Genomic DNA, 26,999 nt, shown 5'->3' with positions numbered 1-26,999 from the left:
ACTAACTTCTCAAGACGCACTTGTTCCGGGATTACAACGGTACTTAGGAATGGTCTGCTGAACCCAATGCTAGTTTCCTTAAGGATCACAATAACTCTTGCTTAGAGACTTGTTGCTCTTGTTGGTTAGTGGTAACTGATTTAAACTGTTGTATTCGCTGCTAAATATTCTATTTTAGTTAATTTTTAATAAAAAAATAAAAAAGTTTTATTTTTACTGATGCTTGTTTTTTCTAAAGGTACACTTGCACTTCATGTTGTTTAATTGTAACTTGCTTAACTACATGCTCTTATGGTTCTTCCCTTTGGCACTTAACGAGCTTCTTGAGCCGTATGTTGCCAATGAGACACATCGAAGCCGTGCGCTCACAGTCCCACAGACTGTATGCATAGCGTTGCCATTAGCGTTATTTTGCTACGGGTACTTTTAAGTTGTGTCATGTTGATATGTTATCCCTATTCACTGGGGTGTCTCCCCTTAACACCTTCTGTTGTCCTTGGGTTGTTTTGACACATTCTGTAATTATTTCCATATCAGAAATGTGGGTTTCCTTCAACCAAAACATTTCAAACCAAAAAGAACAACGTGTATGGTAACGTACAATGCTCTTCACAAGTTAAATAAATGATAATTTCACTACTGTCATTGAATTTGGATGTTTCATTCACTGTAATAGCATTTTTCAAAAACTATAAATAGGACATTGAAAGAAAGAAATGGTGAACCCCACAAAAGACTCAAAGGCACAACAAGCCACAAAAAGGTATAAAAATACCAAAATGTTGAAAAAGGTTTAACAAATACATCCTCATGTGTTCTCCCTTTCCTAGGAACACAGAAAAAGAATATCAGTGTAACTAAGTTTAGTACTACTTCTCATATAGTTTGTTGAGCCTGTTTTTTAATTAAAAGCCTCTTATACTCTATATTGAGCTCCAGGGTTCTTTTATACAGAGCCCTCACATTGTCTGCTCCAACCTGAAACAAATAAAAGCTCTGGATAAGAGCGTTTGCTAAAATGACTAAATGTAAAAGACATTGTCCCTTTGCAAGGCACACTTGGAGAAAGTTGAAGGTGTCCATTTGACTACTGTTTAAGCCAGATTCATTGCTTATACCTCGTGTCTTTGTCTTGGCCTTGAAGTGGAGGCCCTAGGCTCAGGGGGAGGAATAAGTTCCTCTTCCTGCTGAGTTTAACACCACAGCAATGTAATCAATTGAGTCATTTTTTAAATGAGCACTTTGAGGGCTTGTGTCTCATGTTCAGACCACCACCATTAGCAAGTCATTACTAACTAACACACGCATTTATACAGCGCATCGCCACCTCTGAAAATAACCTCATCATCCAGTTATTCCATTCAGATGACTTCAATCACATTACATTCTGGAGACATTACATCAACTTCATCTTCAAACACCCTGGCTAATTCTACTCAACATTTTGATTGTATATGTATTTGTATTCTTGTCCTGTAATTATTTTTTTATTGATGTTCTTTGATATGGGCCAAGTGCGTGAAATAAAGCTGAAATTACAGGCAATTCAATCACAGCCACACGTTCACACACTTTCACCATCTGTGTTGCAGGTAGTAAAAAAACTCAAAAGTGTATCCCCAAAACGCTCTCTGAGCAGGCAGACACAGTTTCCTGATCATCTAGGACCTCCACTTGAGAAAGTAAATGGTATATTTGATCAATATTCAGCAACCACATATGGCATACATACTGGCGTATGACTATTAGTTTCACTGTTACCTCTGTATGGCACAGTGGGACGACAGTGGTTGGTGGCAGCAACACCACTGTATTTCCTGTCACTGCAGAGAACAGTAATACATTTCACTCCCACAATATTCATAAATAATTGTTGAATGAACATGGTCACATAGACTACTTCAAGTAGTTTCTGAGCTGCTGTCACCAGCGTCTGAAGAAATGCCCCTTCCACTCCTTCCATCATGGGGCGACCCTGATTTCTGGAGAGGGCCAGCTCCTTAGCAGGAGTGAAGTCCTGTGGAGGAGAGCCCCCTCTGGTTTTCTTTGCCTAATTTTTCTTCTTGTTGGCTGCAAGCAATTTCATTGTTCTATAGGCCCTAATACCAATATCCTACAAAAGGGACTGACTCAGGCAATTCAGCCCTGTACTTGTTGGCCTTAAAATATGTGCAAGTTTTGCCTACTGCCACTTACCGGTTTGAATTATGTTTTTATATTGATTTTATTTTTTACTTGCTCCCATGATCGTTTGCCACTGCCAGAGTTGCAACTAAGATAATGCAGCAACAAAAGTTTAACGTTATGGAATGCCCAAGTGTAATCATGGTCAGATCTTGTGCCTAGGGCAGTGATATCAGTAAGTCGTGTAGCTTATGCATTTACAGAGTCTGCTATTTTCGGCCAGCTTGGCAGCAGCGACTGTGTTGCTTTTTGCCTGTATTATATGTCTGTATTCCTGATATGTTTGTATTAAAAATTTTCACGCAGGAGGAGTAGACAAAGTTTGGTAGATTATTGTCTGCTCCTCCTGCGTGAAATATGCGGCTCTTGTTTTGTCCATGTTTGCGATTGGACATACGGTGCAAACACCACCCCTTTATGTGAACGCGCACGTCTAGAATGGAAAGATCTGGGTTGAGTTAGAGAGTTGATAATCACCATTGTGATACTGCTTATCGTGATGCAGTTGTTAGGGTTCGTGAAGCCGGGTAACTGAAAGTAATCCAGAGCATGTTGATCTTGATTCGTAGTACAGACCTATGTCCTTTCATGTTGTGTTGTCATGTTGTGTTGTCATGTTGTTGTGTTGTCATGTTGTGTTGTCGTGTTCTGTTGACATGTCGTGTTGTCATGTTGTCATGTTGTGTTGACATGTTGTCCCAAAAAGTCCTTAAAGTCCCAAACCTGACTTGAATTAATTTAATTAGTCAAGCCATGCTACAGCGGTTCCATAAAGGCCAATTTCAGCTCACGCACTCCTACTAATTCAAGTCAGATTTAAGTAGTCAAGCTAATTGCGCGTGCACCCTATTCTTAAGCAGCCCGAGAGGTAAAACATGGATCATACAATCCACCACGGCAAAAAGCAATGCACAAGGCCACTTGACTTCTTCCAGAAAGAACGTCCCCTTTAAGCGGCATACGATGACAGCTCTCATACACCGCTTCATCAAAATAAAATGACACGCCATGATTGACGTGAACGATAGGCTACGTAGGTCGAGGTCCTTTTTTAGACCTTTACTTCGTCGATTAAAAAACAGACACCCTCTAAACACATCTAAATTTACTTTTTTGACATTGTTTTAAATTAATAGCCTACTATTAATCAATAAATTATCCAGAAGCCTAACGTTTTAACGTTGGTTTTCATGTCGGGAAAATGGAGGATAGATGTATGGATTTAGGTTTCTTTTGCAATTGTAGGCTACTGTTAACAATTATATAGCTATGATAATTATACTCTGATAATTTAGATTGAGATATAGGCCTATGACTGATGCCTGAACATTTGAAATCACCAACTACCATAGCCATACATTTGACAGCTATGGTGTGTATCAAATCATTGTTCATCATTGTTTAATGCATTAGGCTAAATGTTGTAGCCTGTGTAGGCTATTTAAGTAGATTTTCTATAAATGTAGCCTTCATTTTGAACTGATGAGAATAAGAAAATGAGTATGTCCGTGGTAAATCATCGTTTTCCCGTTGGGTCAGTGTTACAGGAACGTCTGGTTAAGCAACAACAAGGGCTAAGCCTGACAGTTAGCCTTACCCGGACCAGGCTAGTTTAGAAGCATAAGTTACCATAGTAACCGAGTTCAAACTACGTTGACCTAGCTTTATGGAACCGAATGAACTAAAAATGAGTCAGACTAACTGACATAAATCTGGCTTATTCGGTAAACTCGCTTTATGGAAGAGGCCTCTGGGAGCTGACTGTGGGCTTGTTGTGATGTCATGGTGTGATGTCATGTTATGTTGTCATGTTGTGATGTCATGTTGTGATGTCATGTTGCAATGTCATGTTGTGTTGTGATGTTGTGATGTCATGTTGTGATGTCATGTTGTGGAGTTGTTCTTCTCTCACCCTGAACTGGGAGCTGACTGTGGGCTTGTTGTGTTGTCATGTTGTGATGTGATGTTGTGATGTCATGTTGTGATGTCATGTTGTGATGTCATGTCGTGATGTCATGTTGTGATGTCATGTTGTGATGTCATCTCACCCTGAACTGGGAGCTGACTGTGGGCTTGCGTCGGGCCGTACCCATCTTCAGAGTCTCCTCTCCGTTCCTGCCTGCTGGTCCCACCAGCTCAAACAGGTCGTAGATGAAGTCCAGCCTGTCATGCAAACACAAACAAACATGTGAACATTCACGCACTAATACACATGTAAACATTCACACAAACACACACACACGTCAACATTCACACACAAACACACACACGTAAACATTCACACATGAACAGACACATCAACATTCACACAAATACACACACGTCAACATTCACACACAAACACAGGGCCAGGCTGAAGGTTAGAGATGGCCAGGTGTGAATGGAGCTGACCTGCTCTCCTTCAGCATGTTCAGGATATCATCTCTGAATGTGTCTCTGTTCTTCTCCAGGATCCCACGTGCGTCGTACAGCACCTGAAACAGGTACACACACGGTTAGGGACATCTGTTTACTGCATGTGTGCATGCCCAGCCTAAACACAGGAGTGGGCCTGTGGATGTCATTAGGGATGAGACCAACACAGTACACATTAATTACAGCCCTATTCCTATTCTATTGAAATAGAGGCAGACGAGCGGGGCTCGAGTGGATGACTGTTGGGTTGGTTTGTTCTAAGTGAAGGATGATTCACGTGTGTGAATCTCACCCTTCTATGCATTAAGACTCAAGGGTGCATGTGAGTACAAGGGCGATGATGTATCAATATATATATATGTGTGTTTCTTATATAAAATTATTATAATTAGACCAATATGGTGTCCGCTCCAGATTCATCATGTTTGATTTGGGATTTTCCCACGTATTGTTGTAGTATATAAGAAACCAACTCACTGCTCGCTGGTCTCCCAGCATGTGCAAACCCGCCCTCTTCAGAGGATTCAAAACGCAGCGGCCCACCTGGTCTACAATCTACCCAGACGCTCCCATGTTACCCCGCTCCTCATCACTCTCCACTGGCTACCCATCACAGCCTGTATCAGATTCAAGACCCTGGTACTGACCTTCCGAGTACTGAACGGGACTGCACCTGACTACATCAAGTCTCTCCTGCAACCTTACACCCCCACCCGTCACCTACGGTCTTCTTCAGACAACCGCCTGGTGATCCCACCGCTCAAGACCGCCCGACCGCCCCAGCTCCCCACCTCCATCAGGGACACTGACTGTCTCCCCACCTTCAAGAAAAGGCTCAAGACGCACTTGTTCCAGGAGTACAACGGCACTTAGGAATGCTTGGCTGGACCTGATGTTAGTTTCCTCCAGGATCACAATGACTCTTATTGAGAGACTTGTTGCTCTTGTAGGTTAGTTATAACGAAGTTAACTCTTGTACTCGCTGTGAAATATTTTACTGTTGATTGTTCTTCTACAGGTACAGTCTTGCACTTTTTGAGGTTCATGTTGTTTTAATTTGTAACTTGTATAACTGCATGCTCTTATGGGTCTTCCCTTTGGCACTTGTTTCGTTTTTCACAATGTATGCTTTATGTTTTGGTTGCTTACAATGTTTGGGACTACCTCGTTGTTGTGATCAGTGACCTATGCTCTTTTGTAAAGCTCTCTCTTGGAAGTCACTTTGGATAAAAGCGTCTGCTAAATGCATAAATGTAAATGTAATGTAATTTGCAGTATGTATGTTTGTGTGTGTGTGTGTTGTGCACCATACACATTTATTCATTTAGCAGACGCTTTTATCCAAAGTGACTTCCAAGAAACAAACAGTAGATCATTTAAGTCTTTCTTTTGTTCTGTTTGCCATGAAAGAGCTGACCTGAGAGGAGGACTGGAGGAGCTGAACAGCCAATCACTCCCAGTTTTCCATGACGAGTCCAGGTTCTCCATTTGGCGGGATTATAGTATGGAACACACTGAGCCCACATCTGAGTGGTGCCATCTAATCAGATAAAGGATGTGTCTCTCTCTTGTTCTGTGCCAACCAAGTCAGCACGGCTTAGATAACAGACACCACCACAGTATCTGGGTGGAGGGTGTGTGTGTGTATGTTGGTACGTGTATGCATGTGTGCGTATGTGTGTATGGGGTTATGTTTGTGTGTGTATGTATGTTTGTGTACGTGTGTGCGTGTGTCTCCTAGCTAACTCCTCCCAGCAGTGGGGGTCATTATCAGGGGTCCTGTGCCAAGCCTCGGCCCGCCACGCTCGCACTGAGGATACATTGTCCAGGCCGGTCGTCACGGGGACAGTCTCCCTCAAAGCCAACCTTTGACTCCCCCGGTGTGAGCCAGATTGTCCACCCTCCTCCCCCTCCACATCCCACTCCCCCCTTTCTGAAGTTGTTCCTATGTGAATGCTTGTTGCCTTATTTCTTGCTCTCTCTCTCTCTCTCTCTCTCTCTCTCTCTCTACTTCTCTTTCCCTCTTTCTCTTTTTCATCAGAACTCATTACTTTCCTTCATTCAGAACAGATGAAAGGGGTGAGGAGGGGACGAGGGAAGGAGGGAGAGAGAGAAAGAAAGGAAGAAAACAGAGGGAGGAACCTGGTTCTTGGCCTCCCTATCTGTGGTGCAGAGTTAAGGTTAGGTTTGGGGGAAAGACAGAGCATGGTAGGGAGAGACAGAGCATGGTAGGGGGGGAGAGACAGAGCATGGTAGGGAGAGAGACAGAGCATGGTAGGGAGAGAGACAGAGCATGGTAGGGGGGAGACAGAGCATGGTAGGGGGGGAGACAGAGCATGGTAGGGGGAGAGACAGAGCATGGTAGGGAGAGAGACAGAGCATGGTAGGGAGAGAGACAGAGCATGGTAGGGGGGAGACAGAGCATGGTAGGGGGGGAGACAGAGCATGGTAGGGGGGGAGACAGAGCATGGTAGGCGGGGAGACAGAGCATGGTAGGGGGGAGACAGAGCATGGTAGGGGGGGAGACAGAGCATGGTAGGGGGGGAGACAGAGCATGGTAGGCGGGGAGACAGAGCATGGTAGGCGGGGAGACAGAGCATGGTAGGGAGAGAGACAGAGCATGGTAGGGAGAGTCAGAGTATGGTAGGGGGGGAGACAGAGCATGGTAGGGGGAGAGACAGAGCATGGTAGGGAGAGACAGAGTATGGTAGGGAGAGAGACAGAGGCCCATGGCCAGAGTGTGGGACGAGGTGCCCGCACGTGTGATGTGTATGAGTGTGTGTGTGCATACTTGTACAACATAATGTGTGTGTGTGTGTGTACCTCTCCAGCGTAGTGCTTGATCCCAAACTGGTGGTCCGTGACCCTGGGCTTCACGTAGTAGGAGTTTGCCTGCAGGCACAGGAAATAACATCAGAACATGGCATCACAGATTCACCATCATGGATTCATGATAAAAACGTTCTTGCTGAACCAGAGAGATTACTAAAACACCTCGTTCAGTCTCTGAGGAGCTATACCTTCTGTAGGAGGGGGGGAGAAGGTGAAGATATGGGGGGGTTGAGGAGATGCAAGAGGGGAGGTCAGGGAGTTTGTGTGTTTGCCCATGGCTCTACTGTTTCGTAGTGCCTTATGCCTGCAGCGTTAGCGCTAAAGCTAACCTCATGCCTGCAGCGTTAGCGCTAACGCTAACCTAATGCAGCTTTGTGAAGACGCTCTTTTCTCCTGCTCACAATGCTGCTGAGGCCTGGCAAGCCTGGTGATCATGTTAATATATTGTTGTGTTAGCGTGCGAGCAAGGACAGGGGCGTGAGATGTTGCAAACACCAGCTCTATTCACTAGCTATGGGACAAATTAACTCCTAGTGGGCTCAACTTTACTCTTATATAATTGTGTGTGTGTGTGTGCCAGGGGGGTGGTTACGGTACAGGTGTGTGCAGGCATATACAGTATTTGTGGGTGGGAGGGGGCATGGAGTATATGGTGTGTGTGTGTGTTGTTGGTACTGACTGCGTGCCGGCTGTGGAGTTTTTCCAGAAGGGTGTAGTCTGTGCCTTTAGGGAAGCGGCTCTCCTCGTTGATAAGAGCCAACATGCCCAGTTTCTGAAAGACAGGACCAACTGTCAGAGAGAGGGCAGCAAGACAGACAGAAAGGAAGGCCAGCAGGCAGACAGACAGACAGACAGACAGCCAGGAGGGCCAGCAGGCAGACAGACAGACAGGAAGGAAGGCCAGCAGGCAGACAAACAGACTGGAAGGCCAGCAGGTAGACAGACAGACAGGAAGGCCAGCAGGCAGAGAGACAGACAGACAGACTGGAAGGCCAGCAGGCAGAAAGACAGACAGACAGGAAGACCAGCAGGCAGACAGACAGACTGGAAGGCCAGTAGGCAGACAGACAGACAGACAGACAGACAGACAGGAAGACCAGCAGGCAGACAGACAGAAAGGAAGGCCAGCAGGCAGACAGACAGACAGACAGACAGACAGACAGACAGACAGACAGAAAGGAAGGAAGGCCAGCAGAAAGACAGACAGACAGACAGACAGGCAGACAGGAAAGCCAGCAGGCAGACAGACAAACAGAAAGGAAGGCCAGCAGACAGACAGACAGACTGGAAGGCCAGCAGGCAGACAGACAGAAAGGAAGGCCAGCAGGCAGACAGACAGACAGAAAGGAAGGCCAGCAGGCAGACAGACAGACAGACAGACAGAAAGGAAGGCCAGCAGAAAGACAGACAGACAGACAGACAGGAAAGCCAGCAGGCAGACAGACAAACAGAAAGGAAGGCCAGCAGACAGACAGACAGACTGGAAGGCCAGCAGGCAGACAGACAGACTGGTTTGAGGGGGTTGTATGTTATCATAACTGTCTAGTCATGACCAGACAGGTTCTGTTGGTTGATACTGATTACATAAGCGCTAGATTCCATACGCTCAATAAGTTAATCCCAGGATGTGTCAGTATTGATATTCCGCTTTATGTCAGATGTTCTGCTACCTTCTCTATGAGGTCCAGGCACTCAGCGTTATCCATCCAGTCAATGGCTTCCCACTGAATCCCTTCCCTGTGGAGAGACAAAACACACACACACATTCAATCCGACACACACACACACATTCGACCCCACCCCCCAAGCAAACGCACAAAACACAGACACACACACATTAGATATAAACAGTGTGAAAGACACAATAGCCATATTGTCCGGCAGCTCATGTGATGAAATGAGGCATGTCCAAGGAGCCAGTACATCTACAGAAAAACAACCGAGCAAGAACAAACTGGCTCAGGGCCTGGCACCACGCCAGGCTCAGCCAGACCCAGGAGGAGAACTGGCATAGGGGGAACTGCTGAGGTGTGTGTGGGGGGAACAGGGCCCCCTCCACACCCTCAGTCTAGACCCCCCCTCTGTCTTTGTGACTTCCCTATCACTTCACACAGACTCAGTCCCCACCTGAAGCACTGTCCTTGCAACTCCTCAAAGACACAAACTTCACGACCGTGATCCTACAGCCTTCATATCCTGTGTTCCCCATTACCAAACAGGAATGAAGGAATGACCTTTGAACTTTACCTGATTGAACCTGAGCAGAGAGATCACCTGTTGTACTCCAGTTGCTCCAGGGAGAAGATATGCTTGTTGAAGTACTCCTGCAGTTTCTCGTTGGCGTAGTTGATGTTGAACTGCTCAAACCGGTTCACCTGGAAGGTGGAGGGGAAGGAGTTCTGTTAAGCAACAGCTGCATAGCACATGTAGAATGGAGAAAGGGCTTGAAATTGTTGCCATTTTGATCGCATATGCATAAGCGCCCGAAACTGTCTATGCGACCTCAAAATATATTTGAGAGAATTTGTGTGAGTGCAAATAATTATGTTTTTTTTTACAAAATGCTCGCTAATTAGCCTCCTTAATTAGGTACGTGCCGGCTGTGAGGTGATAGTGACCGGTCCATCGTTCTATCCAACGTTCCATAACCAATTAAACTTCATCTTTACATTCTGAACTTTAAAACATATTTTAGATTTCAGTCAATCTTTGTAACTGCGCTCTTTTGTCACATGATAGGGAGCTAACTAGCGTGCCAAAGAAATCCAGGGCTCTCACATCTCACACATTCGTTAGACTCTAAGGCCTTTCTCACCCATCACCTTGTATTACTCACAATGAGAAGTAAGGGCTAACTTATGTTATACAGAATTAAATGGCACCTAACAGCCAGTTAGAAACATCACCAGCACCCCCCCCCATCCCGTCTCCAGGAATTTTTGTACCCAAACATTGACAAGTTTGGCAATCTCATGCCAAACTTTTGATAAAACTTGAGAGCCCTGTACATCTATAACTTAATTTTTTTGTTGTGGTGCTCCTTAATATTCGGTGGGTACTCCTAAATTTTTCTGGTGCTCCTAACTTTTTAAAGTTGGAAACACCAGTGCCACCAAGTAAATTGTAAAGTGAATTTCAAGAGCTGCACATAACGGGGCATCAGGTCTTTCGTTTGAATGACTTGGGGATGACCAAGATACGTGGTTTTGCACCGGCCTAGACAAATCATGCACACCGTGGCCCACCTCAAAGTTCTCAAAGCCAAAGATGTCCAGGATGCCGATGGACTTGAAGTTGTCCTTCCCCCGGATCTTCTGGTTGATCCTCATGATTATCCAGGAAAAACACTGGGAGTACAGCGCCATGGCAACAGAGTCCCGTGAGTCCACCGCCTGTCAATCACACAACAGAATGGAGGATTACCGTAGAAACCAGGTCATTTCATTTAGTAATTTTAGTCATTTAGCAGACGCTCTTATCCAGAGCGACTTACAGTAATTACAGGGACATTCCCCCCGAGGCAAGTAGGGTGAAGTGCCTTGCCCAAGGACACAACGTAATTTGGCACGGCCAGGAATCGAACCAACAACCTTCTGATTAATAGTCTGACTCCCTAACCGCTCAGCCATCTGATCCCTAAGTATCTCCATCTAGGCTGCAAGCATCGAGTATTACACGCCGGCCTTGGCCTGTTGCTGTGGCAAACTGATCGGTGTTCATCATGGTCGTCAGGAGGATGCAAAGACCAAAGGGATTGAAGTACATCTGAGAAGGGGGGGCAAAGCTTAAGTCATCAGTCAGACTAAGAATGACCAAAATGTAAGTTCTGTGTTTTAGACCGAATGTCCATTATCTGTCCTTCAGAAAAGGTTCAGGCGCTAGTAGGGCTGTCCCCACTCAGTAGACTAGTAGATTTTCTGGTCGATATGCTCTTGGTCGACTAAGATGTTTTTAGTCAAGCTGCCGTATGGCAGTGTGAGATCTGATTCCCGCTTGTGTCACCATTGCTAAATTAAAGAAATGTTCTACAGAAATTGTAGATTATATTATTTAAGACAAATGAAGCAACTCAAAAAATATACATTTAAAAGAAAAGGTGTTATTGCTTTCCCTGTCGTTAATCTGTGTTTGTTTTGTTTGTTTTTTGCACACGGCACGAGCACAATTGGCTGCCGAACTACAACTCTGCCATAGCCTACTTTGTCGGTGTTATTAGGCAAAATGGCAAAGAAATCTGTGGTATGGCAGCATTTCATTTACAGTACATTTACATTTACAAAGTACCGTGTGAATTAAAAAACGTTGAATGAAAAACTAAACCAACAACGATTTATTTTTCATAGTTCTATGTTGAATATGATGTAGCCTACCACCTGAAAACCAAAAGTTGGCCTACTTCGCTCATACTAACACGCGCTGGGTTGAAAAATGAATATGCCTGTTATCTTCTCAGGCCAAGACAACACAATCTTTCTCTGTTGCACCGTTCCCCACTCGGCTTCTATAATCGCATGCTACACTTTTTCAGGCATGAATAGCGCGCTGATTTGCATGTTACACAAATAATATTTTTCATTTGTTGTACATTGTAATAAATAATAAATAATAACCAATCAGGCATTTTGTATTATATCGGCATTCGGTAACAAAAGAACTGGTGACATGAGGCTTATTATTAGTAATAGCTTATTTTATAGCGGCTGAATCTGGAATGTCCAGCAGCTACATTGAGTCAGATCCGGTTTGTCTAGTTGTCAATCTCCATTCTTACGAATATATTTATTTCATATTATCTCTTAAAACAGTGAGGTAAAACATCACACAAAATGTTTTGATGAAAAACATTGTGACATTTATAGAAAAAAAACATTTCAAATTTCGATTAGTCGATTTTCAGAAGTGCTAGTCGAGTCTTGGTCGACCAAAGAAAATCTTAGTCGGGGACAGCCCTCAAGCTAGCACAGTGAATCAAGTCTTGTTGCCCCTATGGGCCCCTGTTTACCTGGGAGGCCAGCGGGGGATGAGGCCAAGACACAAAACCCCTTTACAAGACACCAGGAAACTCACAGATAAGCCAGGAGAACTAACCTGCTCACCTCCTATTTCCACCATTGCAGAGGGGAATGGTCACTGACTGCACTGAAGCTGAAACCACACAAGCTAAATATGTAAGCAGAACACAGTGAGCCAGAGGTTCCTCCAGACATTGTGTTGTTATTGAAATGAATAATAGCAGGTTTGTGCGGGTGTGTAAACAGGTAACAATGCTGCTAGGGCTTTACAGTCATTCATCAGCCCGTATCATGACGGCTGAATGTTGGGTAAATGGGACAAGGGGCTAGAGGAACCAACAGCCAGAAGGAGCTAGAAGAATGGCTGTTAGTCCAGGATGTGAGGGGCACACAGATCTGCAGAGGCTGCTGGCTGTGAGACAGTCTGTTCTAAGAGAGACCGGAGAAAAAAAGACCAAAGATAGAGACCCGAGAGAAAGAACAGAGACAGAGACCAGAGAAGGAGAAAAAGAGAGACCAGCAGGGATAATAGAGTGTATTAAGACACAGGAGGCTGTGTATTTCCCGAGCAGAGAGCTCTTGCTCTGAGGTCTTTGTCTTAAACAGTGAAAAGGTTCCTTGTTCTCCTCCAGTAATGACCACAAAGGCCCAGGACCTCTCTGCATAATCACCAAGAGCTATGAGACAGGGTGGGTGGAGGACTAGCGTCTACCAACCTCTGTCTGAAAGGAACATTCAATTATTCTGTTTGTCCACGATGAATAGGATCGCATATATACACAAAGCTTAGAATCAGACTTTTATCGCACAAATGAGAAACAGAGCGTGGCTAGAGATAAGAAAAGAGTTCTGCCCCTGTCCTCCGTCAAGAGGAGCGTTTATGCAACACTGCCCCTAGTGGACAGTGTGTGGGTACCGCACCCATGTGTACTGAGATGACTATCACCATCCTTTATTATGCTGGGAATGTGGAGGACAAAAAGCAGGAAATGGCTGAGAGTCACGCTAGGATCTGAGAGGGGATGTGGGGGTGGAGGGAACTAGGGCAGGGGGACGATAGAGGGAGGGGAAAGAGAAGAATGGAGAAAGAGAAAGAGAGAAAGAGGGAAAGAGAGAGGGAAGGTGAACTAAGAGAATGAATGAGAATTAGTCAAATTTGCCATGTATACTTGGGTTTACGTGTGTTTTTAATCCACCCTATGGTTTATGTATATTCTTTATCCAGATTGGCGTTAGTTTGACATTCTGTAGAAGATATTAGGTGAAGAACTGAGGTGGTCGTGGTAGAAGGGCCTACCTGCTCGATGGAGAGAGGGGAGCAGATCTCCTCTCCTCTCAGGATCATGGAGCGCTGGGTCAGAACCTCAGATAGCTGGAAGGAGTCCAGACCTAGTAGCTCACTCACGTTACTGACCACTACAGACACACAGCAGAGAACAGGGTTACTGACCACTACACACCATCTCGACTGTACCTCAAGCCATCGTGCTGGTGCCACAGACCTTAGCAAGTTAGCTAAAGAAAGACCTTTTTACGTTTAGCCATGAGGACGTAAGGATGTTTACGTTTACTCATGAGGAGGTATGGATGACACCTGACCTCCTTTAGAGGTGATCTGAGCTCCTCCGGCCATCATGAACTCAATGTTGCCCATCTGCAGCACAGCTGACAACAGCTGGAACACATCTCTAATGTCCTCCTCACTGAACCCCATCACCTTCAGGGCTTCCTGTGAGCGGACAGAGACAGTAAGAGAGAGGTCGAGGGGGGAGAGAGAGGAAGAGGAGGGAGAGCGGAGGGAGGGGAGCGGGAGGGGGCAGAGAGGAGGGAGAGGGGGTGAGAGAGAGAGGGAGAGAGGGTGAGAGAGGGAGAGAGGGTGAGAGAGAGGGAGAGGAGAGAGAGGGAGATGGGGGAGAAGGGGCAGAGAGAGGGAGAGCGAGAGAGAGAGGGGGTGAGATAGAAGGAGAGCGAGAGAGAGGGGGCAGAGAGAGGGAGAGCGAGAGAGAGAGGGGGTGAGAGAGAGGGAGAGCGAGAGAGAGAGGGGGAAGAGAGAGGGAGAGCGAGAGAGAGAGGGGGAAGAGGTGAGACATAGGCCTCCGACACACAGATATACACATACACACTCTCAGACACACACCCACGCATAAGGAGTAAGACACAGACTTTTACACATGATCACACACACACACAAAGAGGAGAGCAAGACACTGGAGGAACTGCGCCTTGAAAACAATCCCAAAGACAGGACCTTCCTTCCTGCCTTTCTGTGAGAGATATGTGATATGACTGCTCTGGTATCTAGCTGGTACCAGCTGTGTAGACAGAGTTTCCCATCCTTGCTCAGGAAGGGTGGGCAGAAGGGGGAATATCTGAGAGTTTTAATAGAGCCTGAACACAGAACTGGAGACAGTGAGAAACAGGCTTGAGGTAGTTGTAGTTGGGAGTACAACGGTACTGGGAGTACAACGGTACTTAGGAATGGTCTGCAGAACCCAATGCTAGTTTCCTCAAGGATCACAATGACTCTTGCTTAGAGACTTGTTGCTCTTGTTGGTTAGTGGAAACTGATTTAAACTGTTGTATTCGCTGCGAAATATTCTATTTGAGTTCATCTTATTTTTATTTTTACTGCTGTTTGATTTTTCTACAGGTACACTTGCACTTAGAGATTCATGTTGTTTAATTGTAACTTGCTTAACTACGTGCTCTTATGTTCTTCCCTTTGGCACTTATTTTTGGGTTGTTCACAATGTGTGATTCTTGTTTTGGCTACCCGCAATGCTTGTTGTTATTATCAGTGACCTATGCACTTTGTAAAGCTCTCTCTTAGAAGTCGCTTTGGATAAAAGCGTCTGCTAAATGAATAAATGAAATTAAATGAAAGTTGTGCAGATTTTACTGTATAATGGACTCTATCGCCCTCTACTGTAATAACATGGAACATCTTGAGGATTCCGATGGTGATTCTATTAGTTTGGAAACGTGTGGCTGCCCCTTACCATGACGCTGTTGAAGAGCTGATTGTCACCCAGACTTCTGTCCGTCACACAGCCAGATTGGCTCAGGTAGTGGTAGGACTCTGGACCTTCGGAGAGGAAGTAGACATCTGAAAGACACGCATACGCACACACAACATGTCAAGCACACACAGACACAAACACACACACACACATACATAGAAACTTTGCATGAGCATGTGATCATTTAAAAACAAATAGTTTTTGCAGAACCAGTAGGATGTCTGGGTGCTGTGGTGCTCCACCTCTGTGTTCTCTGGGGACCCCAGCCAGAAGAGCGTAGAAGATGTGATAGTTCCTCTCCCCAGGGTTCTGTCTCACCACCCGGTTCTAGAACACAGAAAAGTTCCACCATCAGTCTATATTCCCCTCTAATGTGTGTGAAAGATGTTTGGTTCTAAAAACAGGAAGATGGAGGGGGTCCTGGTGGAGGATCAGCATGAGGAGACACACAGGAACCGCAATGTGTAGATTTATTTTACCTTTTCTAGTAAATCTGAAGGTTTAAAGTCAAGGAGAACTTGTAACTGTAAATCTGGGCCATTCTATGATACTTCTATTATGAATAAGCAAGCAAGCACGTAAGTGAGTGAGTAATGAAAGGAGTTAGGAGGTGAGGAGGAAGGAAGTGAGGAGTTAGGAGTTGAGAAGTTAAGAGGTAGTAGATTAGGAGGTAGGAGATTAAATGTATGGAAGTAGGAGGTGAGGGGGTAAGAGGAAGGAGATGAGGAGGTAAGAGGTGAGGAGGAATGAGGTGAGGAGGTGAGGTGGTGAGGAGATGAGGAGGTAAGAGGTGAGGAGGAATGAGGTGAGGAGGTGAGGCGGTGAGGAGGTGAGGAGGTAAGAGTTGAGGAGGAAGCAAGTGAGGAGGTGAAGAGGTAAGAGGTGAGAAGGTAGGTGATGAGGTAAGAGGTGAGGAGGTAAGAAGTGAGGAGGTGAAGAGGTAAGAGATGACGAGGTAGGAGGTGAGGACAGTGAGGAGGTGAGGAGGTAAGAGTTGAGGAGGAAGGAAGTGAGGAGGTGAAGAGGTAAGAGGTGAGGAGGTAAGAAGTGAGGAGGTGAAGAGGTAAGAGGTGAGAGGTGAGGAGGTAGGTGATGAGGTAAGAGGTGAGGAGGTAAAGTGAGGAGGTGAAGAGGTAAGAGATGACGAGGTAGGAGGTGAGGACGTGGGAATGTGAGGAGGTAGGAGGTGAGGAGGTAGGAGGTGAGGAGGTAAGAGGTGAGGAGGTAGGAGGTAAGGAGGTGAGGATACAGTCGATGATGCATCCTCCCTGGATGTTTCCGTTCTCAGAGACGTGCAGATGGATGAACTTCCCGAAGCGGCTGGAGTTGTTGTTGTAAACAGTCTTGGCATTCCCAAACGCTTCCATGATAGGACTGGGGACGGGGACACAGTGAGATTATCGGAGAAAGAGGCATTGACAGGGTATTTTGAGTACATTCTGTTGTAATGTTCTAGTTGTTGTTATGCTGTTTTGGTTTAGTTGCATCATGATTGTGTCGCGATTGTTTTATGGTTATGAAGTTTTCATGTTATGAGGTTTTGTTGTGGTTGCAGTTATGTGGTTGTGTTGTGGTTGCAGTTGTGTGGTTGTGTTGTGGTTGCAGTTATGAGGTTTTGTTGTGGTTGCAGTTATGTGGTTGTGTTGTGGTTGCAGTTATGTGGTTGTGTTGTGGTTGCAGCACCTGCTCTGGACGATGGCCTGCTCCACATCGGTGCTCCTCTCAGACAGGGGGGCACCAGCAGAGTTCTGACTCATCACTGACAGAAACTTCAACAGCAGCTTGGTGCTCTCTGTCTTCCCTGCCCCGCTCTCTCCACTACAGAGATGGAGGGACAGAGATGGAGAAGAGGAGTTGAGGGGGAGGAGAAGAGGAGGGTGGGGGAGAGTTGAGAACAGAAGACAAGAGGAGAGAATATAAAAACAGGTCAAACAAAAATTCAGACACAAAAACAAATTGTATTATTTTCAACAGATCCAGATCCACAATGAGTAACACTGTTCCTCCACAGAGTCCAAGGTTCACCTGATGAGCACACATTGGCTGTCGTGTCTTTTCCACAGACAGCGGTAACACTCGTTAGCCACAGCGAAGATGTGGGGGGGGAGCTCGCCCAGGTGGTGCTGACTGTAGCGCTCCACGGCGGCGCAGTCATACAGACCTGGGACCTGCTTGTAGGGGTTCACCGCTGCTAGAATGGAGCCAATGTTAGTCTGGAGGCGAGGAGGAGGGAAGAGGAGGGTGGAGGAGAGGAGAGGAAGGGAGGAGGGAGGAATGTAGAAGGGGATGGAATGGAGAGGGGTGTGGGTAAGACAGGGGAGGAGGGGAATGGGAGGCAGGGAGAAGAGAAGATGAGGATGAAGGAGGAGAGGAGGGAGGAGAGGATGGAGGAGAGGAGGGAGGAGGAGAGGAGTGGATGGAGAGAAGAGGAGGGAAGGGACAACAGATAGATTAGTCTGTTTATTCTGCTTATCTCTATAGGAAGTTAGGTCAGGTATAGAAACGTGCCCAACATGTCTTCATAGAGACATTGTCTCTGTGCCCCAGTAGCTCCTATCAGGGCCCTAGAAACCGTTCAGCGAAGGTTAGAAACTTTTCAAGAAAACCTCAACAGTGCAAGATGGCCTACTTTGAAACAGATGATGCTACTATTTTAGGCTCCACTCGCACAGGACCTGGTTAAATGTGTTTGTGGGTCATAACATTGATAACGACAACAGGTTGGGCAACCCTTTAAAGTTAAGGTCACATCAACTACCATATAATTAAATAGTGCTTCTTTTAGTAAAACATTGTAGGTACAAAGGAATTGTAAGGTAATGGTAAATGGTATTAAGTGTTAGCGGTATAGGTTATTACATATAAAAAAGCACAGTATGGGTTAGTTCACATACTCCTGGGAATCCCAATTTCTCCCACACCAAGTTTAAATTTTGGAATAACTTGTTTCCTAAACCTTAAGGAAGTGTAACTACAGTTCCTATATGCTCCTACAATGTTGCTACTGTAGGTATGTAGTGATATGGTGGTCAATGTAACCTATGTGTTAAGTGTTGATGTAGGTTGTAATGTCATTCTGATGGATCATTACTTACAGTGCAACAAGATAGATTGCTAACTAGTAAATAAATTCAGTTTATCTTCAATCTCTTCATCTGCAGTGCAATGCTCTACCCACTAAGCTATACCCACCCACCTGTTAAACTAAACTATGATTCTAGTATTTTTTGTAAATGGCCTAATAGCCCCTGGGGACTTCTCGAATGTGAGGCAGCAGAGTGAAGTCCAGGCGAAGCAGAGCTGCCTTACATAAATGAGGTCCTGGGTGTAGCGTAGGTGGAGGTTGTGCATGATGGCGGCCTCGTGCAGCTCGTCCAGACAGGACATGTCCTCCACACCCTGGATGCTGCTGGGCTGCATGAGAAGCACCCTCTCTCTGACCTGCTGCTTCTCCTGGAGAAACACCACCTGGGCACACATAACTACATTTCAGTGTGGTGTAGGAGGGGGGGTCAGGGGGTGTAGGTGGGTGGGTCATGGGGATGTAGGAGGGTGGGTCAGGGGGATGTAGGTGGGTGGGTCAGGGGAGGGTGAGAGGGGACCCCAAGGGAATGAAAGGCAGTGCAGTGATGCAGAGTTAGGTAATCTAAGCAGAGACTAGAAGATTTACCCCCTGACCCCTCCCCATGACAAAAGCACCCACCCCCCAGCACCACCTCTCCACTGGTCAACTACACCTCCAGATACAGACCATTTCTGATCATGAGTTAGTGTGTGTGTGTGCGTGTGTGCGCCCATGACCAAACGGAGACATGAATACCGCAGGGGCTTTACACGTAGTGTAGCATTCATAACCTCAGCTGTTCAGTAAAGCAGGTTCATGTGGTAGCCGATCATGCACCTAATCTTCAAAGTTCAAGTTCAAGTCTTTTATTGTCAGATGGACAGAACAACACAGGGTCAGACTGGGCACTGAAATTCTTAGGACAACACAACGCAAAGCAAGTTGGCATAACATAACATATAAGTACACAGAACATACTGAAGATTAAATCTATGATAAGCTAAAATATAGTAAACCTCCTAATTTACAAATAATATACAATATTTAAAACAGTATACTAAACCTCTAAATACACATAATACACATAATAACCTATACTAACCTTATAAACCTATACTAACCTAAGACAAGTGAAGTACAATAGTGCAATATTGCTGTTCAGTGTCCATATCAATGTCCATTCAGAAGCCTGATGGCCATTGGAAAGAAACTGTTGTCCAGTCTGAGTGTGCAAGACCGAATGCTTCTGGATTACCTGCCAGAAGGCAACGGGGTAAAAAGACTGAAGGATGGGTGGTAACAGTCTATTAGAATCCTGCCAGCTTTCTTGAGGCATCGTGTGTGGTAGGTGTCCTGTAGGGCTGGGAGCTTCCTGCCGATGATGAACTCAGCAGACCGGACCACACTACGTAGGGCCTTGCTGTCCCTCTCTGTGCAGCTCCCATACCACACTGTGATGCAACCAGTCATTATGCTCTCTATAGTGCATCTGTAAAAGTTAGTGAGGATGACTGAGTCCATGCCCAACTTCTTCAGTATCCTCAAAAAAAGAGGCGTTTCGGGCTGTTTTGACCACCTTTGCCATGTGAGCAGACCAGGTGAGATCATTGCTGATGTTCACCCCGAGGAATCTGAAGCAGCTGACCTTCTCCACTTTGGATACGTTGGTGTAGGGGTGCATGCTCCTCTTCTTGCCGCCTCATATAGTCCACAATCATTTCCTTAGTCTTGCTGATGTTGAGAGAGAGGTTATTGTCCTGACGCCATGATGTGAGGGTATCAACCTCCTCTCTGTAGGCTGACTTGTCACTGCCAGAGATGAGGCTCAAAATGGTTGTGTTGTCAGCAAACTTAACAAGGAGGTTGTACCTGTGCGTTGCCGCACAGTCATGAGTGAACAAGGAGAACAGGAGAGGGCTGAGCACACAGCCTGTGTTGGTGATCAGTATGGATGAGGTGCGGTCACCGATTCTCACCACCTGTAGCCTCCCCGTCAGGAAGTGAAAGATCCACTTGCAGAGGGAGGTGCTTAGTCCCAGGTCCACAAGCTTGGAGACCAGTCTGGAGGGGATGATGGTGTTGAATGCAGAGCTGTAGTCAATGAACAGCATCCTCACATACGTATTCCCTTTGTCCAGGTGGGAGAGAGCAGTGTGCATAGTCAGGGCGATGGCATTGTCTGTAGACATATTGGACTGGTATGCATACTGCATAGGCTCCAGGGTGGGGGGCAGCGAGGAGCAGATGAATGATTTGACTAGCCGCTCGAAGCACTTCATGATGACAGAGGTCAGTGCCATCGGGCGATAGTCATTCATGCTGGTCAGCGCAGCCCCTGAGGGCCCTACCTGATATGCCGTCTGGGCCAGGTGCCTTGCGAGGGTTGTTCTTTTTGAAGCAATGCCTCACTTCAGCTACAGTTAGTGTAGGCACACCACTGGCTAGGCCTTCAGGTAGCTCCACTGCAGGGGGGGTCACTGTCCCTCTCAAAGCGAGAGCGTTCAACTTGTCTGGCAATAGGACAGAGGACTAGGTCTCACTGTAGCCTCTCCCTTTGCAGTCTGTAATGGCATAAGTGGTTGGTACGTGGTTCGCAAATAGCACCACTTCGGAGCTGGGCTAGATTGGGAACCAAGTAAGAACTGCTTGGGGCGGGGTTACCGTGACCAACAAGACGAACAGAATCCTTTGACTGCCATTGCTCTAAGTTTTTACAAGTCATATTTCAGCTAAACGGTACTCGTAAATCAGAATTTGAATTAAAATGTAAGAAGAAGTCGGCAGTGTAGTTGCTAAAAATGTGCTTATTTTATTGATGAAACTGCAAATTTGTAAATTTGCTCAGACCTTTTGATAACCTAGCTAGCCTCCCAGTGCAGTGCAGACACTAGTTGCTGCGTTTTATCATAATCCTATCAAATGAGTGAAATGACAAACACAAATATGAGCTATTGAGCCTATATTTAACACAAATGTAAAACACAAGCATCATACAGCAAAAGTTTATAAAATGTTGCCCTGATAATGCCAGTGTTGTCATACTGCTGCAAATCCAGAGTATTGCGCAATAGCCAAGAAAACACTCATCTCAACCTCGCGTTCTTAACGTTCTTCGGATTGATAAACTGCCTGGTGCTCTAGCACCAGCTCCGAACTAGCTCCCGGTTCACTTTGGTGGAAAGGGGGTATGTGTGTCTATGACAATTGGTCAGTAACAGTCTCGCTCGATGCTCACAAGCAGGAGTCCAGTCACTGTGTGTGTTGTCGGGGGGGTGGGTGGGGGAGGGGTGGGGTGGGGAGGAGAGAGGGGTGTTTGTGTGGGGGGTGAGAGGTGTGGGGGTGGTTGTGTGAGAGGTGTGTTTGTGTGGGAGGGTGGTGGGGGGGGGGTTCCATGCTTTGTGTCTGAAACAACACCCTGACAGAGCTTTGTTGAGCTTGGCTGTATTGAATATTCATGTATTGAATATTTATGCAAGTAGGAGGGGCAAGGCCACCTGACCTGACCAGCTGTGCAGAGATCAATGGAGTCTTACATGAGATGTGCCAGAGCACACTCACACGCGCAAACATATGCATGCAAGTGCACACACACACTCACGCACGCACACATATACACAAAGAGACACACACACACATAGACAGGCACACACAGACGCACACACACACACAGACGCAAACTGCCTGTCCATTTGCAACACTACGGTCACACCCTGCAACACTGGGGTCCCACCCTGCAACAAGGGATACTGGGAGGAAAGGAAGGGCGGATGTGGTCCTATTAATGTAATTGCGTATGTGTGAGGCGTGTGTGTGTTGTGTGTATGTGAAGTGTGTGTGTGTTGTGTGTATGTAGTGTGTTTCTCAGATCACAGATTTAATTATCTGTCATCTCTTAAGTACTTGTTCAACCTCCACATATATTCTAGTTAAATTGCCAATGCTGTAGTAGCCTACTCTAGCATGGTGTCAAACCTTCATGACAGCCATTTCTGATCACCTCAGTAAGACACAGTACTGCCGACCACATGAACACAAGAACCCCCGACTTTGCATTATATGACGCTTCATACAATGCCACTATCTTTCTGGATGAGCCTCAATCGGTTGATACCAGAACTGGCGTCGTCTTCCCAGGGAAGGGAGAAGGGCTGGCCAAATGGCCCACCTTCCTCAACCTCTCCCTACTCCAGAAAACTCTGGATTAAACAAAGGATTTATCGAAAACAGACATTTAATGGATTTACAAACATTTCTCACAGACAATACTGTTTGTGGACACTAGAAGGATTATTGTAATTTGTGTGTGACAATTTATGCTTTCCCTTTAATGCTGTGTTGATGTAATTTGATAATTTAATGTAACTTCCTTTCCTGTTAAAATAAGTCAGTCAACCTTGATATCAAAAGGAATTTAAACTAACAAACCAAACCATTTATAAATGTTGTGTAGATTATGAAGTATATGCAAGGTATGAACATTTTAAGGACACCATCCAAAAGTAACGGCCTCTTAACACCTATCTGTGAACCCTTTTGAACAACACCCAGGCCAAGGAACTGACCAATGAACTGTTTCACCTGCCATATGGCGCTTCCCCTTATTCTGATTATAAATACCAACAACAAGTAATCACTAGCTGAGTCCATTGATGCAGCAAGTCCAGACAAACGGAAAGGCATTCAAAAAGGATCTCGCCAAGCTCCTGAGATTCAACATTATAGTGATTGCAACACTAGTTTCTGGACGATTCTGCAGAAGTAACCAAACGCATTTCTAATTGCGACAGAGATAACCAAACTCATTCTCACCGCAGATTAAAAAGAAATACTTTCACGAAAGAACCTTTCGATCGAATTACACAGATTCGTTTACTACAGCCAAGATTTCCCTCAGGGGAAATGTCCCTGTACTTACCGTAAGTTGCACTGGATAAGAGCGTCTGCTAAATGACTAAATGTAAATGTAGAACGAATTCATTCCTTAAGATTCGACTGATTATTACATATTAAACATAGGATTCCGTAATGTCCTAACCCAATATGAAGGTGGTGCCCCTAGAGACTTTATTATAAACTACAGGTACAGTCCTGCACTTTTGTGGTTCATGTTGTTTAATTTGTAACTTGTATAACTGCATGCTCTTATGGGTCTTCCCTTTGGCACTTGTTTAGCTTTTCACAAAGTATGCTTTATGTTTTGGCTACTTGCAATGTTTGGGACTACCTCGTTGTTATGATCAGTGACCTATGCTCTTTTGTAAGCTCTCTCTTGGAAGTCGCTTTGGATAAAAGCGTCTGCTAAATGAATAAATGTAATGTAAATGTAATAAATTAAGTATTTCTATCTTAAACAAGCAAACCCCGCTATACTACATTCATGCAAATGATAAAGTAGCCTTAATTTGTCTGCTGTTACATTATCAATTGCTTATGTTATGTTGACCAAAATGTATTGTGTTGTTTCTCTGTTAATTTGTCTTACCACCACAAACTGTTCATAACAGAAGTAATTACATGCACAATGGTTTAGCCAGTTGTCATGATTGCAGGCCTAATTCACCATATAGCGCTTGCACAGTTCTGCCGACCAAGGAGGCTAAAGTGGTAGGAATAGTGCCCATGTCTGTGATGCAGGTGGTGATTATATTGTGTAGTTGATTTGTTAAAAGTTTGTGCACATTTGAAATGTGCAGTCAATTTTGACATCAGTAAGCACATTAATTTATGTAACAAAATTCACTGATCTATACTGAGTTGTTCTGTTAGCTATCCAGCATTCCATCCATAAAAAACCCTTTGACAGAAGAGATTCAATGTTACGCCAGCAGTCACCACTAACCTACCCATATCAGTTGTAAAAGCGATTTTGCTTCTAAATAACAAAACAGAATTTCTCTATTTTCCTTACTACAAACTCCGGTGCATTAAGCGCTTAGCTTCGTTTTATTGCGAATGCCTCTGTTAATCTCAATAGTTCATTAACAAAACAAAATTCACAGAAGTTATGATACAGCCTCCAATACAGCCTCCTAATGCCGCTAGTGAAGCACACGGTGCAGGGGATGTCCAAACGACCAATCAGAGTGAAGGGGCTGGGACCAATCAGAGTCAAATGGCTGTGATGAGTTCCCATGATGCCCGTGGAGGCACGTGAAAGACGGGGATTGTTTTAAAACATTTTGAAATGCTGATCTGAACAACGTCAATCACGGCACTGCACTCCATTGGATTATAAAAAGAACTTTGCAGAATGCTTGGCATTATTATCACACACTCGCTCTAAAATTAGTCTTTATCAGAGAGACTACTATTATGGATCATGCACCAGTGGAGCTGGTACTAAATATGAATGGCGAACCGGAGAAAAAGGAGAGATGGAGAATGAATACATCATTATTACTAAACGGCCTCTTTAGGGGAAAGTTAAGAGAAGATTTGAAAATGTTCTTTGATGCAAACATAGGCAGCACTGAACAAATCTCCATGGGAAGCCTCAAAGGCTTTCATAGGGGGTATTGATGTCTGAGGCAGCCAAAAAGAAGAGGCAAAATCTACATAAGACTGTAACTGTAACCCTAACCCGACCCATCAGATAACCCGCCATCACATGTTTGTGTGAGCATGGAGAGCTCCGTAAACACACTGATAAAAGCCCTGTACAGACACAAACAATGGCTCGATTGACTGTTAAATGGAAGTGAATCTGGACATAAACGAGCCATTCCAGCTTTGAAGCTAGATTAATTATGGAGACTAAAGCTGGAACATCTTCAGGGGAAACAACCACAAAAATGAATCTTTCTCTTAATGAAAATACTGTTGAATACACAGACACACACAAACAACCACTTCGGCACACAAACACACAGAAACAGATGGAAACATACACACAGACATGAACACACACACCTAAAAAGACACACATTTGTACACAAACAAATCTCCAGAGCAAGCCTCTCCCCGCAGCGTGCCCCATGACCTCAACACACTCCTCTGAGCTCAGAAGAGGACAAACACACATGAGCAAACCCTGCCAGCAACCCATAACTCACAAGACTCAGACAGTAACACGCTTGGGGTCATGAGGTCCTTGGGTCCTGACCAAGATAACTTCACAAAGAGGCAGGGGCGGTTCTACACAGGGGCCAGAGTCCCTGTAAAAATGTCCCTGGCCCCCCCTGTGGCCCCCCCCTGAGGTGACTGAATAATTTTTTTAATTATTATTTATTTATTTTTACGCGTTTTTCTTTTTCTAGTAGTCATCACGAAACGAGGAAGGGACATTACAGCCTTTTTTGCCCCAGTAAATAAAAAAGTGAGAGAAACATATCAAGGTATTGAGAGAGCTGAGGAGTTGGAAGAGGGAGAGCCAGAGCCGTTTGTATGATTATAATGTAAAGCAAAATGTAAGTATTTAATGTTTAAATATCATTAGTTTTTTTTATGTACCCCTCTGATTAAACACTGCCCCCCCCCCCCCTTGGCCCCCCCAGTAAAATATGTCTAGAACCGCCACTGCACAGAGCTGCTTCTCTAGATAATCAAGCCACAGACACACAGAGATTCTTGCCTTTCTAGACTACAAGGTGATGGGTCAGTCATAGTGTGAGGGGTCCTTGTGGAACGGCCAGCAGCACAGCCAGGTCCCCTTGTCATCTGTGATCCTTCCTAATAGAGATACATATGTTTCCTGTCCCGTACAGAGACACTAGTCTCACCCACACACTTTTACACACACATATGAACACACACACAAACGAGCTTTCACACCAACACATTCTCACATACATGTTCTCACATGCACACTCACACACCACCACATGTTTGATGACAGACTGTAGTGACTCGCCCAAACACACTCACATCCTGACCCCTGTTCACCCCAGGGGGTTCCCCTTCGTTCATTTGGTGTGCAATTGCTGTGGTCAACCCATTAAATGTGCCTTCTGGACATAAGAGTGACCAAGGTGAATTGTCTAAGAAATAAAAGACTTTTCTTAATGTAACGCAAAAGTAACTTAACGCCTTACTCTCTACAGCAAGAAACCAAGTAACGTAACAAGAAATGTAACTAGTAACTGTAATTAGTTACTTTAAAAAGTAACGTTACCCAACTCTGTCCCTAACCCTAGGGGAGAGAGACAAGGGCTGGGGAGAATGATAGGTCCCTAACCCTAAACCTAGGGTAGAGAGACAGGGGCTGGGGAGAATGATAGGTCCCTTACCCTAGGGTAGAGAAACAGGGGCCGTGGAGAATGATAGGTCCTGCCCCCTTGTAGCGAACCCTGAGTTCAGCTTTGTCTGTTCCTTTATCTATTTCTGAAATGGCCATGGGAGCCTTTCATCTGGTTGCAGTTTTCTGCTTCCCTGTTTGGCTGCTGACAGTAAAAGGGGGGAAGCTCCGACCGTTTTATCTGAAGTCAGATCTACCACTGAGCTGCATCATCTCCATCCAATCATCAGTCAGACAGT

At 45.2% G+C, this 26,999-nt stretch overlaps 1 protein-coding gene across 2 annotated transcripts in view; it reads right to left on the bottom strand.

Annotated features, from left to right (window-relative positions):
* The window catches only part of LOC124485801 (unconventional myosin-X-like), a 73,214-nt gene that overhangs the window by 25,482 nt on the left and 20,733 nt on the right, over positions 1–26,999 (bottom strand). For both annotated transcript variants that reach the window (XM_047047626.1, XM_047047627.1), the window contains exons 3-18: positions 18,773–18,931; positions 17,489–17,676; positions 17,147–17,281; positions 16,713–16,837; positions 15,943–15,956; positions 15,706–15,790; positions 15,443–15,549; positions 14,043–14,172; positions 13,741–13,859; positions 10,677–10,823; positions 9,706–9,806; positions 9,102–9,168; positions 8,111–8,203; positions 7,423–7,491; positions 4,576–4,658; positions 4,233–4,347 (exon numbers count right to left, since the gene is read on the bottom strand). In XM_047047626.1, coding sequence (XP_046903582.1) covers positions 4,233–4,347; positions 4,576–4,658; positions 7,423–7,491; positions 8,111–8,203; positions 9,102–9,168; positions 9,706–9,806; positions 10,677–10,823; positions 13,741–13,859; positions 14,043–14,172; positions 15,443–15,549; positions 15,706–15,790; positions 15,943–15,956; positions 16,713–16,837; positions 17,147–17,281; positions 17,489–17,676; positions 18,773–18,931 — 1,737 coding nt within the window. The remainder of the gene's footprint in view (positions 1–4,232; positions 4,348–4,575; positions 4,659–7,422; positions 7,492–8,110; positions 8,204–9,101; positions 9,169–9,705; positions 9,807–10,676; positions 10,824–13,740; positions 13,860–14,042; positions 14,173–15,442; positions 15,550–15,705; positions 15,791–15,942; positions 15,957–16,712; positions 16,838–17,146; positions 17,282–17,488; positions 17,677–18,772; positions 18,932–26,999) is intronic.

This window comes from Hypomesus transpacificus, chromosome 23 (assembly GCF_021917145.1).
Source record: "Hypomesus transpacificus isolate Combined female chromosome 23, fHypTra1, whole genome shotgun sequence".
In the NCBI taxonomy this organism is placed as follows: Eukaryota; Metazoa; Chordata; class Actinopteri; order Osmeriformes; family Osmeridae; genus Hypomesus; species Hypomesus transpacificus.
The sequence above is the reverse complement of the archived record's forward strand: the minus strand, read 5'-3'. Positions and strand labels throughout refer to the sequence as shown.